This window comes from Pituophis catenifer, unplaced genomic scaffold (genome assembly GCF_029215685.1).
Source record: "Pituophis catenifer annectens isolate HBS135680 unplaced genomic scaffold, rPitCat1.0.hap2 SCAF_1, whole genome shotgun sequence".
Classification (NCBI taxonomy): Eukaryota; Metazoa; Chordata; class Lepidosauria; order Squamata; family Colubridae; genus Pituophis; species Pituophis catenifer.
The window spans coordinates 253,450,826-253,464,628 of NW_027256881.1; the positions used below are offsets into that span (position 1 = coordinate 253,450,826).

General features: G+C 37.8%; 1 protein-coding gene across 1 annotated transcript in view; it reads right to left on the reverse strand.

The window, feature by feature from the left end:
• NRIP3 (nuclear receptor interacting protein 3) overlaps positions 1–13,803 on the reverse strand; it is a 36,951-nt gene that overhangs the window by 1,607 nt on the left and 21,541 nt on the right. Inside the window, exons 4-5 of the mRNA XM_070935215.1 lie at positions 1,084–1,226; positions 93–145 (exon numbers count right to left, since the gene is read on the reverse strand). Of these exons, the coding sequence (XP_070791316.1) occupies positions 93–145; positions 1,084–1,226 (196 nt within the window). The remainder of the gene's footprint in view (positions 1–92; positions 146–1,083; positions 1,227–13,803) is intronic.

Here is a 13,803-nt window from a genome sequence, read left to right on the forward strand (position 1 = left end):
TTAATGAAATACATTAGAAAATAATTAAAATTACTTGAGTAAAAAGGATAAAGATGTGCAAAAAGAAGAAGACCAAGAAAAGAGAAGTTTACCTTCAAATATTTCAGTGTTTGTAATCCCAGGGAGAAGCTTTTCTCATTACCTTCTGAAAAAAAATATATAAAGACTATTCAGAAAGATGCATTTTTTAAAAAAGCTGTATAGGAGATCTGTTGCTATGAAGCACATTAAGGGTATCTGATATTGTTACTTTTTTCAATTGCTCCTCTCCACTGGATGTCCAGAATGTCTTCTTGTAGAAGTACACTCCAAGTACCACCGAAACAATGGCACAGTTTTGTAATTTTTTATTCTCCAAATTTTGAAAAAAAATTAGCTTAGAATTATCCAAAACAAAAAAAGAAGAAACTCTCATGTCTCGTTATCAATCACATATTTGACTCACTGGCTATGTCTTTGTGATCCTTGGAAGTTAAAATATAATATAAATTGAAAATGTGTACTCCACCTGCAATAGATTGTTCCTACTGTATTACAGGTAGTTCTCAATTTACGACCACAATTGAGCTCAACATTTATGTTGCTAAGTAAGAAATTTGTTAAGTGAGTTTTGCCCCATTTTATGGCTTTTCTTGTGACATTTGTTAACTGAATCACTACAATTGTTGTATTAGTAACACTTGTTAAGTGAATTTGCTTTTCCCATTGATTTTGCTTGTCAAAAGGTGATCACATGACTCTGGGATATTTCAACTGTTATGACTGTGAATCAGTTGTTAAGCATCTGAATATAAATCACATGACCATGGGGATGCTACAATAGTCATGAGTGTGAAAAATAGTCGTAAGTCACTTTTTTCAGTGCTGTTGTAACTTCAAATGGCCGTTAAATGAAGTCAAGAACTACCTGTACATATCTGTGGAACATGCATGTTCCATTACTACCAAACAAAAGTTTGTGTTGCAAAATTCTATACAACCAATACAATTAGGAGTTATTGTTATTAAAATTCATTGGTTTATCATTTTAAATGTTTACTGGTGAAAGGCTTGGCTATAGGCAATATGTCTATAAACACTTACCAGCCACAACAACTGCAGAACAATCTACATGGACAGTCCCCATTATAAGAGGCAGATGTTCCAGATGGCCAATCGCTTTCATATTATGTGGCAATGAAATCTTCTCACCTTCTGCTTTGCAGGTTTTCATATGCTCTTTCAGCCTGAAGATGGAAATAAAACAACTGTGCTAAATATCAGAAATTGGTTCATTTTAGGGATTAGGTGTGATGGAATATGTAGAGAAGCAGTGGGGAAGTTTTGGCAACATGGAGTTTTCCCAGAAAGAGGCCTAAATTAAGAATCTATACATTCCCAAATTGGAAGAGGGGAGGGGGGAGATTCAGGGTAGCCAGATCCTAGAGTCTTTCAGGATATATCTAGCAATTTATAACATTATAGCTTTAGATGGGCAAGATTTGGGTCATTAGGTATAAATAATTAATTGAATTTGATTGGGTTTCATTGGGTCCTCTAACCTTGGGCCTGACAGGAGGGTAATATATGTTGCACTGTGTATACTAACCCTAAACATGTCAGTCTAACCCAATATCTATTTGAAGTCCAAAGTCAGTCAGTCAGCCAGTCCTTCCTTCCTTTTTTCTTCTTGTCTCTCTCTCTCTCCTTCTTTCTTTCTTTCTCTTCTTCTTCCTTCTCTCTCTCTCCCCACCCCTTTTTCTTCTACTGTGAATAAGATATTACTATAACATGCATGCCTGCTTCCCTAAGATGAAGATTGTTGCAGCACTAGTCATCTCTTTCAGGCTGCATATAATTGATATAGTCTTCCTGGCTATGGACATGTAGCTTTCTTGCAAGCAGCAAAAAAAAGTTTTGTCATTTTCTTCTTTTGAGATGTTTTTTCAACTTCCAGGTCTAGCCTGAAGCTTGGATATTTCCTAATGGTTTTCCCACCCTACTTAGTTCCTTAGTGCCGGACAGCTGACTGAATGGCAAGAAGATGTAATTTCTTTTCCTGAACTCTCTACGAGTACTAACAAAGAAAGAAAAATAATTCTAATTTCACCTAATGAAACTGAGAAAGCAGAATTGGTAACGAAGAAAAAGATTACCGGTATATAAAAATTACTATTGATTATATAAAGTTTTATGGCTAAATATTGTTTTACAAACTAAAATTGAGAAAATTATGTTTAAAAACGACACAAAGGCCTAGTGATGTAATAACATATCCCACAACATGGTTTAGATATGGTGTCTAATCAACATACACTGAGAAAAGAGGATCTGAAATATTGAATTAAAAGACCATTTTTGGAGCATCTGTTCGCTTCAGTTCATGATTTTTAAGCCACTTTTACAGGGAAGAACAGCAAGGATGTTTGTGCTAAAAAGCAGATTGTGCTATTCTGCCTTCATGAAAAATAGGGAAAAAATAGTTAAGATAATTTTAACAATTGGCAAACCTTTCATATTTTGCTAATACACGATGTTCTATTGCTCTGTCGAGTATCAAATGTGAATCATGGAACCACTTTTAGTTTTTGACCTTTTTGTTGTTCCCTTACATAAGGGATATACAATCTGTGGTCTTCCAAGTGACTCCTGAAAGTCCTAGGTATGATTCCCAAAGCTTTCCCCCCATCACCAAAGTATAATTTTTAACATGACAGAAAAATACAAATAAGCATATTTAATTTTTGTGCTGGCCATTTTTTGAATGAGGTCCCCAGCATCCCACTTCAAGTGTGGCCCTCAAATAAAAAACAAGTGCCTCCCTCCGAGTCAAAATTGTATCCACAGATTTATCATCAAAGAGATTTCTTTCAAGGATTTCCATATTATTTACTTATAAATTGTTTTCCCTTTTCTTTTTATATATTTATTTTTGCGAAACTTATATGCCATCTTTTTTTCTAGGTTACAAGGCGATTTACACAGCGATCTTCCTTTATTTTAGTCCCAAAACAGCCCTGCAAGCTAAGCCAAAACAGGGTGACTGGCCCAAAATCATCCTCTGAATTTCTGTGGCTGAGAATGGATTTCTATCTTGACTCTTTAATGCTACTCTAATATTGCTTAACGCCTTGCAAGCCACCCTGAGTCTCCGGAGAAGGGCTGCATATAAATAAAAATATAAATAAATAAATAAATAAAAAATAAAATTTTAACCATCATTAACATATTGTCTATCTTGGGCATTTTTGCACCTTCCCCTGTGCATGTGTGCTCTGATCTTATTTTAGAACTCAGTTGATGTATGTGAAGTTTCTGAGTATGAAGATTTTCAACTGAAAATTTAACCTTGCCCTCTTCTGCTAAATTCATGCAACACATAACACAACGCAAACCAAAGCCCCAGTGTATAAGAAATAGACAAGAATGTGATGTGTAGAAAGTTGTTTTTTTGCAATTGATCTAAAAATGTTATCAGTTGTTGATGGGGAACAAATAGTAGTATTCAGAACACAGCCAGATTGGTGTACTGATGGATGTATCAGGCTAAGAATCAGGAGACCATAAACTCTAATCCTGCTTTATGCATGAAGCCAGCTGGGTGACCTTGGACCAGTCACTCTTTTTCTCAGCCCTTCGAAGAAAGCAATGGCAGCAAACCACTTCTGAAAAAGCTTGCCAAGAAAACTGCAGGGACTAGTTCAGGCAGTTGCTAGGAATCAAGACTCGAAAGCAGAAAAAGAATAAAAATTAAAAAATGACTCAGAATAGCTACTTATTAGGAATATGTATAATAGCATTTTGAAAAAAAAGACACAATACAATGTAAAGGTCAGTGCAAAGGGAAACAGAAATCCATTGTCACACGGTAAGAATTAAAACAGGTGTACTTTCACATAGGAATACAGTAAAATCTTGATTTCAAGGGCAATTTGTGGAAAGAGCTGTATAAAATTTGGACATCTGCTAAATTGATGCCATTTTAGGACATCTGTGTAAATAGCATGATTTATAATAAATAAATATAATAAATTATAGTAAATTAAATGGGATGAAGTCTAAACAACGTGTCCACTGTAGAGTTATCTGGCTCGTTAAAGTGAGGTTTTACTGAAATAAAGAAAACAGTACCTGCTCAATTCCTTCTACATGTAAAATCTCAGAAATCTTCTACTCTCCTACTGATTCTGGACCAGAACAGGACAAATGTTTTTCTCCCAAAGGTTGAGGAAATTTCAGTGCAGGAAATACATTCTATGCTAGTAGTAGGCAGACCCACAATCTTATTCTATTTTATTTTATTTTATTAGTACTTTTCTTTGTAGACCACAGGAATGATAGAAGAAATAGCTATCTTAACTGTGAAGCAATCATAAAAAAAAATAAACCTCAGCAATCTTGCCAAGTATAGATTAGGTGACTTGTGTATCAGATAGTTCTACATATGAAGATCATCTTACAAAACCTTTTTCTTCATAAATCCACAGTAACTTGCAAGTTGTTGTTTTTATATTTACACATCAACTGTTTTGTAATCTTCTCTAGAGTCTTCCAATGTACTGGTATTGAATTGGCTGACCTGTGGCTCCCTGGCTCCTCTTTTTTCCTCTATTTTTGATAAGAATGACATTGGCCAGTACCTAGGATTTCACTCGATTCTCAAAAGCAAGAAATGGAAGATCAGCCAAGCCAAGAAGTCAAGCTTCTTCAATATCATAGCATGTAAAACAATTGGCCTTGTCTACCTGAACTCATATAAGGTCATTAAGTATTATCTTCTTTATATTTTCTGTGAAGGCTAATAAAATCTTTCTATTCAGGCTAAAATCTTTCTATTCACAATTCTCCATTAGGACATATATCCTTCAAGGTGAATGAGCCAAAGTGGTTGAATAGTTCTTTTCATTATATATTAGCATTTCATCATCTTCACTGAGCAGCTGATAAACCATTTTTCTTTACTTTTCCTTACTCTTATTTTGAATATATTGACGAAGCCTTTTTTATTCTTTGCACCTTCTGCTAGTTTCATTTTATTAAAAACTTTTACTTTCTTAACACCATCTGTACAAATCCAAGTTATCTTTATTATTTTTTGTTTCCAATTCCTCTTTCCACATATTATAAAAGTCCTTTTTTCCCTCCCAGGTTATTAATGTTTTTCTAATTTTTTACCAGCTCGCACCCATTTCTCTTGTGGCTGAATTTTATTTAGCGCTGATCTAAATGTGTTAAAATATGCTTTTAGTCCAACATACAGTATATGGCATAGAGCCATGATTACTTGAGGAGCACCTGTCTCTCATACTACGTTATCTGCCCAGCTGATTCAATCTTTTAGGGTTGACAAACTTTGGGTCCATTCAACAATGTCATCTATCAGGGACTCTGTAAGTGTACCTCCTCTGTAGCAGGACCTGCACTCTGGAATAAGATTCCCCAAATGATCTGGATGGCACCCACCCTGTAGTTTAGAAAGGCCTTACAGCCTGGATCACTGCCCAAACCTTTGGTGAGAGAGAGTGAAGATCCCTTGTTTTATTCCTGTCTAATCTATTCTTCTCACCATCTTTATCCCCTTTTGAAATCTGGTTTTTGTATTTTCTTTTAGTTGTAAATTAGATGACAGAAAATTAATAATTAAAGATATTCATATATACTCAGGTTTAGGTGATCTTAAAATCAAGAGTACCATTATTTTATTATTAGTCCTCTTCCCCAATTCCTATTCATTTCATTTTGTTAAGTTTTGTTTATTCATCTTAAGCAAGATTAGCTGATCTGTCTGTTACTTAATTAACCTTCTAAATGGAAGAAAGCTAATAGCAAGAGAAGTCAGACATTTTCTGGAAAGATATGCAACACAGAATTTACGTCCCCTATGATATGAGGTCATTCTATTCCTTCCTGAGTTTGGAGAAGATTCATAATATGCTTTTAGAAAACTTTGCCCACTTCTTTTTCTTGGATGGAAAATGTACACTAGAGAGTAACAACTATATTGTTTTCATTCCCTCTTCTATTTCTTTTAAATCTAATGGTTAACAATGATACCAGATTCATTCCCCAAATAACCAAATATTCTATTTTTGCTCTGCTTCTTTTGAACAAGTTACATCTTCCAATTTCTGCATTCTAATTCTAATCATGAGAAGTATTCCAATAGATCTGTGATACCAGCAACATCATATTTCCCCTCATGTAGTAACAGTTCAACCTCATCTTGTTTTTGAGCATCAGAGAGCGGTGAGATGGTTCAGTAGTTAAGACACTGGGCTTGCTGGCTGGAAAGCTGATAGCCTGGGTCCAAAACAGTGGGGTGAGCACCCGTTTCACTTAGCTCCTGCCTACCTAGCAGTTTAAAAGCATGCAAATGCAAGTAGATAAATAGGTACCATTTCAGTGGGGAAGAAACAGTGTTCCATGATATCATGCTGGCCACATGACCACAGAAATATCTTTGGACAGCGCTGACTCATGGCCTCGAACATGTTAGCAATGGCCTAAAACATGCCCCTTTTAGTCAGCAATTACTAGTGGAGTAAAATCTGCAGTGATTCCTTTCCTCCTGAGCATCAGCGCGTGCATAAAAACACTATTGCAATGCTGACAATTGTTCCCTATTTTCATTAACTGATTTAAAAGACCGCAGGATAGTTACTCTCCCCCTTATTCTTTTTTTTTTTTAATTGAAAAGTTTTATAAGAAATACAATTTTCTCCCCCCCACCCTTCCCCTTCCCCACATAAATTATACATTTTCTTATACATAAGAAATCCTCCATATATATGTTTCCCTTAAAGAAAGCATTAAAATAAAACATTTTAATTATATTCGGAGTTGCTCTTCTCCTTCTTCCCTCATTCCACAACAAACCTTCTTCTCCTCCTCCTTTCTTTCCCGTCCCTCCCTCCTCTTCCCTCCTACCTCTTCTCCCACCTCATCCTACTTCCTTTCCCTTTCCCCCACTTCTCTCTTCTTTTCCCCCTTCTCGCCTTCACTCCTACTCCTGCCCCTTCCCTTCCCTTCCTCCTCTCCTTTCTTCCATTCCTCTCCCTCCCTCTCCTCTTCCTACCCCCTCCTCCTCTCTCCTTTCTAACTTCTTTGCTGTGAAATATTTTCCTCCTTTAGTATCTGAGCAACTCCTATATCCTAGAATACACTTTCTTATGCTAAAACATTTCTCTATTCATCACTTCCCCCCTCCCTTATCCCCCCTCCCCACCCCACCCCTGACTTCCCAGAGCAAAAACAGGGTATAGCATCTAACAAACATATGCTAAAATAAACTAACAAATTATAAAGTTCAAAGCTCCCACATGTTCTTTAACTCCCTTTGCTCCAATTCAACAACCTCCCTTTTATAAATTCTCAATACCAATTAAATTAAATTCATTCTTCCTACTTATATAGAAAAAAAAGAAAAAAAACCTTTTTCTTAATGCATAATCCGATACTTTAGCAGTCTTACAAACAATAAAAATCATGAATAAATTCCATTTCTATACCAGAAAAAAAAAATTCATCTTAAAATCTTGCGCATTTTTTCTCATATATCTTTTAAAATAATATAGTCTAATGTTAAGCATTTTAAAAATCTCTTAATACCTTTAAAACACTTATTTACCAAATATAAATTTCAGAATCTATAGGAAGGTATCTTTCAATTTTTCAATTAACCGTCTTAATACCTCTAACTTTTTAAAAGAACAACCCTTGATTATCCAAAACTAATTATCAGTTTACAATAAAATTCTGAGTTTAACATTAATCCTCTTCGCTTCAAAGGGTTAGACATCCTAAAAGCTTATACAATTTATCTCATATATCTTGTAGAATAATATAACCTTATGTTAAACATTTTAAAAATCTTTTAATACCATTAAAACACATATTTGCCCATTGCCAATTTCAAAGTCCACAGGAGAATATCTTTCTTAATCTTCTGTTCTTCACTTCTTTTTGTATTTTTTCCAATCCTTTTTTTTTATAAATTCTTTCAACGATCCCCCCAGTTTTATTTTGGAAACTTTTACAATAGTGATTTGAGGTTGATGTTTCTGAAATACTCGCTCTCTTCTTGAAGTCAGATTTTCTAACTTAAAATCCTCATCTCGTCTCTTCTGGTTTGTATAATCATTCAATCCATTTCTTAGTCCATATAGCCAAAATTTGTTGCCATAAAGATTGTCAGCTTGCAATAAAGAAACCATTTGTTGCTTTTCTATCATTGGAATGGAAAGGTCCACCAAAACCTTTGTTTCAGCTGCACCAGCCAATCTCTTAATCCTGTCCATTTCCTGATCTTCCAAAAACAAATTCTTCTGAATAATTTCCTGCTTATAATTTCCCAAGCTATTTTTTGAAAAAGCCCTTTTGATTGTATTCAGCAGGGCTGAGGTAAAAAAGTCTAAAAGTTCTTGAAAAGCCTGGACAGTCACGGCTTGGGAATTTGCTGATTCACCAGCCCTGTTGTCAGCTATATTTCAGCTACTTTGTATTTATCCAGCTATCAGGACAACAATTCAACTTTTTTCCACACAGTATAAAGACCAGGTTTTAGTTAAAATCAGAACCAAATTCTTTTCCTCGATACCAAATTCTTTTCCTGGCCGCTTCCATTTAAAACTTTCTCTTTCTCTTAGGGCGTAATCCAGTAGCTGTAAATTGTTAACAAGCCTTAACGAGCACTTCCCCTGGTAGTTTCTTCCTCCCGCCCTCAGGTGCCATTTTCTGCATATTAAAGCGGAGTTAGTGTTACTTGCAAATTTCCTTTTGTTTTCTCCTGATTTGCTCCGTCTGCGATCGAAGTAAAGATGTTAAAAATCCCCCCTGTTGATTTTCTGCAGATTCTGGTCGCAGCTTCTAGCTCCGCTTCAGCGGAGTCGTTTCTGGTCCGGAGTGGCTTGACAGGCTTCAATAGGGAGCCCACACCCTTTGCGCCCCAGGATTTCTCCTAGCGCACTTGGGGGGCTCTACCCCCGCCTGTCGACTCTTCTCTCTCCCCTTTGCCCGGGGAGAGGGTTCCAAGCCTCCAGACAGCAGTTTTTCGGCTGTTCTGGGGCTTTTACGGAACCAGAGAACGGGCGCTCAAAAAAGAGCGTCTTCAAAGCTGCGGAGCCAGGCAGGAAGCCTCTCCCCCTTATTCTTATGTTCACAATTCCTTATCTGAAAATCTTATTTCTGGGAATTAATCTTCAATTTTCACAATATTTATCAAACTCATTACACCTCATCCGAACATATTTTCTCCAGACCTTATAAGACCGTGATGGCGAACCTATGGCACGCGTGCCACAGGTGGCACGCATAGCCATATCAGTGGGCATGCCAGCTCATCTCTGGCGCACATGTGCACGCCGGCCAGCTGATTTTTGGGCTTCTGGGCCCACAGAAGTAGGGAAACAGGCTATTTCCTGCCTCCGAAGGGCCTGGGGGGTGGGTGGGGAAGGCCCGTTTTTCTTTCTTACCTGGCTCCAGGGTCTCTCTATTCATCTGGGGAGGGCGAAAACAGCCTTTCCCACTCCCTCGGAGGCCCTCTGGAGGCCTGAAAGGGCCCATTTCCCAACTCCCGGTGGGACAGGAAGTGACGTTTTTTGCTATCCCCAACCTCCAGATTCTCCTAGAGAGGCCTCTAGAGGCTGGGGACAGCAAAAACGTCACTTCCTGTCCCACCGGGAGTTGGGAAATGGGCCCTTTCAGGCCTCCGAGGGAGTGGGAAAGGCTGTTTTCATCCTTCCCAGATGCATAGAGAGGATGTGGAGCCAGGTAAGAAAGAAAAACGGGCCTACCGTGCCATCACATGCCAAAAGCTGGGGGGTGGGTGGGTGTTGGTGGTTGCGTGCGCAGGGCAGGGCGCATAGAATTATGGGTGTGGGCACGCACGCGAACCTCCCCCGCCCCCCCCTCCTGGCACGCGATAGCAAAAAGGTTAGCCATCATTGTTATAAGATATAACCTATTTTGTGCAGCAATCACAGATACTACTTTCAAGTCCAAGGTGATATAGTTGCAGCTGCTGTTGATAGTACACATATAAAAAAGGACAAGATAATGACTTTATTCTTAATAATACATGTTTAAAAATAGTTTAAAATCAATATTTAATTGAAAGATGACCTTTAACACAATCTTTCTCTTCACTTTCTTTTACTGGAGTGACAGTGAATGGGTAAGCAATTTGTGAATCAGAACAAAATATTCCTGAAGGCAATCACTGTTGTTTGCTGTTCTTTCTCTTTGCACCAACCTTCATTCCCACCGAAAACTATCTTAAAAAGCTATTAGTCTGAAAGCAATAATTCTTTTTTGTTCCATGAGAACTTGTTTTCATTTGTAACATCTTTAAGGTACTATTCTTCTGTTCCCTTCTGCAAGATGACTCATTTATGACTGATTTATGACCTAATCAGAGCTGAGCCAGTGCTAAAGGCACTTTGATGCTGCTTCTTTGAAGGATCTATTTTTCTGTCTATTAATGGTATCATTAAAAAGTTCCTTTTTCAAATGTACCCAGCATCTCTTTTCTTTTTGCTCCAGCTTCTTAAATATAATACTACAGGAAGTCCTTGAGTTACGACCACAATTGACCCCAAAATTTATGTTGCTAAGTGAAACATTTATTAAGTGAGTTAGTCCCATTTTAAGACTTTTCTTGCACATTTGTTAAGTGAATCACTTAAACAAGTGAATCACTTGTTAAATTAGTAACACTATTGTTAAGTGAATCTGGCTTCTCTATTGACTTTGCTTGTCAGAAGGTCACAAAATGAGATCACATTGTAAATGTGAGTCAGTTGTTAAGGATCCAAATGTAAATATGACCATGGGGATGCTACAACAGTCATAAGGGTGAAAAATGGTCATAAGTCATTTTTTTCAGTGCCATTGTAACTTTGAACAGTCACTAAGTTAACTGTTGTAAGTCGAGGACTACCTGTATTGCAATTCAAAAAACTTAAATCACTGATTTTCTTTGCTTCTGCTGTAATTTCTGAATATTCTGAAGGATGTACTTCTTTTTATCTATGTTCATTGCAGTTATGCCATTTCAATTTATATTGTTTATTACATGATATTCCATGCTTATTCCAACAACCTCAAAATAAAAGAGATTTGCGCCCTGTAAGCAGTTAGAGATAATATTGTAACATCAACAACAAAAATAGAAAAACATTCTGGTTGCAAAAACTTGCTTTTCTTAATTAAACACTGAAATCTACAAAATGGAACCAAACACAAAAGGTTGGATCAATGGGAGGTTTTTCATTACCTGCATAATTGCAAACCTGCATTTGAGTTACTACTCGGATCCTAATGGATGCTCACTGCTGCCCCGTCCTTAGGTTACGGTAGATGCCTTTAGAATTTTATATGGTTTTTCTTTTTTTGTTTTAATGGATGTACATGGTGTACACTTTTATTATTACAGATAGTCCTCGATTTACAACAGTTCACTTAGGGACCGTTCAAAGTTACTATGGCACTGAAAAGAGAGACTTATGACCGTTTTTCACACGTACAACAGTTACATCATCCCCTTGATCATGTGATCAAAATATGGAGGCTTGGCAACTGGTTCATATTTATGACAGTGGTCCTGAGATTCCCTTTTAGGACCTTCTGACAAGCAGAGTCAACGGGGAAGCCAGATTCACTTAGCAATCAAGTTACTAACTTAACAACTTCAGTGACTCACTTATCAACTGTGGCAAGAAAGGTCGTAAAATGGGGGAAAATTCACTTAACATATGTCTCACTTAGCAACAGAAATCTTGGGCTCAATTGTGGTGATAAATTGAGGGCTATCTGTATTTATTATTTTTGCCATTATAAATTGCCCAGAATCTTATGGATTTGGGAGGCTTCTAAATTATATAAATGACTATATACATACATGCATATATATTGAATGTGCTGTTGCTATTTTTATAAAGAAATTAAACAGGAAATTTATGCTTATCAATTTTTGTCTAACAAACTACCAATAGATTCTGATTTATTTTCCTGTCCATCTTTATCCCAGAAAAGTGATTGTACAATTAAATGAATCTGGAAAATAATTTTACAACTAAATTAAATTAGAACTTGGCTTTTACATATATAACTCTCATAACTGACTTCTTCTTAGTTAGGCTTTATGTATTTGAATCAATTTTACATCACAGTGTACTGGAGTTTCACCTGCTGAAAACACTTTGATACAGAATGCTTGCTTTACATTCTGAAATGTTCTATCTTATGAAGTTATAGAAAACCAAGTCGACAAGATGCTACAACCTCAACACCATACCCTACTTAATTTTTTTATAAGTACTACATGCATTCCTTCATACAAATCTAGAGAATTTCAGAACAAAGGAGAATAGGCATACTATGCCATGTAAATAGGGTTTTGTGAACATCATTTATTCTTAAAATGAAAAAGTAAGTGGAAACAATAACAGTAATAGTTATGGGTAACTGCAACAGGGTTAGGAAAGATCTAGTAAAAAGAAAAATCTGAGAGATATGCCAGCAATGAGGGATTTTCTAAGCAACGTTCAGTGTAAAATAGAGGACATCACAAGACAATCATTTCTATAAAGTATGCGCTCAGAAAAAGCAGAAAGAGAAAACAATGTAAAATCACAACAGAAATGAATGCTACCCTATCCTACTGTGATGCTGAAAAGTGCAGAAACTTGAAAGGGAAATTATGCATAAACTGCACTATAATATGTCACTTTAAGTTTCAAATAGGTTCCATTTAATAGGAGAAATGGATTTCTCCTGGGCAATTAAAGCATAGGATTTTTAAAAAAAGAAAACTTGACAGTATTATGCAGTCTCATGCAATAGAATAGCTTTAGAAGAGACAACAGATCAAGAAAAAAAGATTGTGGATTATGAAGAAAATCCTTAACAATTAGTGTTAATTAAAACTCTGTACACCCAGGAATGCTAAATGGAATTTGAGTGAGGGTTTCTTACCTCCTGCCTTGAAAGAGGTGGTAGTGAGGCCCCTCCTCAAGAAGCCTCCTCTGGATCCGGCTGTTTTGGCAAATTACCGTCCTGTCTCCAACCTTCGCTTTGTGGCGAAGGTTGTTGAGAGTGTGGTTGCGCGACAGCTCCCACAATACCTGGATGAAACTGTCTATCTGGATCCATTCCAGTCCGGCTTCAGGCCTGGGTACAGCACGGAAACGGCATTGGTCGCTTTGGTGGATGATCTCTGGAGGGCTCGGCACAGGGGATGTTCCTCTGTTCTGGTCCTATTAGATCTCTCAGCGGCTTTTGATACCATCGACCATGGTATCATGCTGCGCCGGCTGGAGGGGTTGGGAGTGGGGGGCACCGTGCTACGGTGGTTCTCCTCCTATCTCTCCGACCGGTCGCAGTCCGTGTTGGCTGGGGGGCAGAGGTCGACCTCAAGGCACCTTGTTTGTGGGGTGCCACAAGGGTCGGTCCTCTCACCTCTCCTGTTCAACATTTATGTGAAGCTGCTGGGTGAGATCATCCGTGGATTTGGGGTGCGGTGCCATCTGTACGCTGATGACACTCAGCTGTACATCTCCACCCCAGACCACCCCAATGATGTCCTTGAAGTGATGTCCCGGTGCCTGGAGGCCGTGCGGGTCTGGATGGGGAGGAACAGGCTCCGACTCAACCCCTCCAAGACCGAGTGGCTGTGGCTGCCGGTGTCCCGATATAGCCAGCTGGTGCCATCGCTGGCTATTGGGGGCAAGTCATTGGCCCCCACGGAGAGGGCTCGTAACTTGGGCATCCTCCTGGATGCACAGCTGTCTTTAGAAGAGCATATGACAGCCGGGGCCAGGGGGGCTT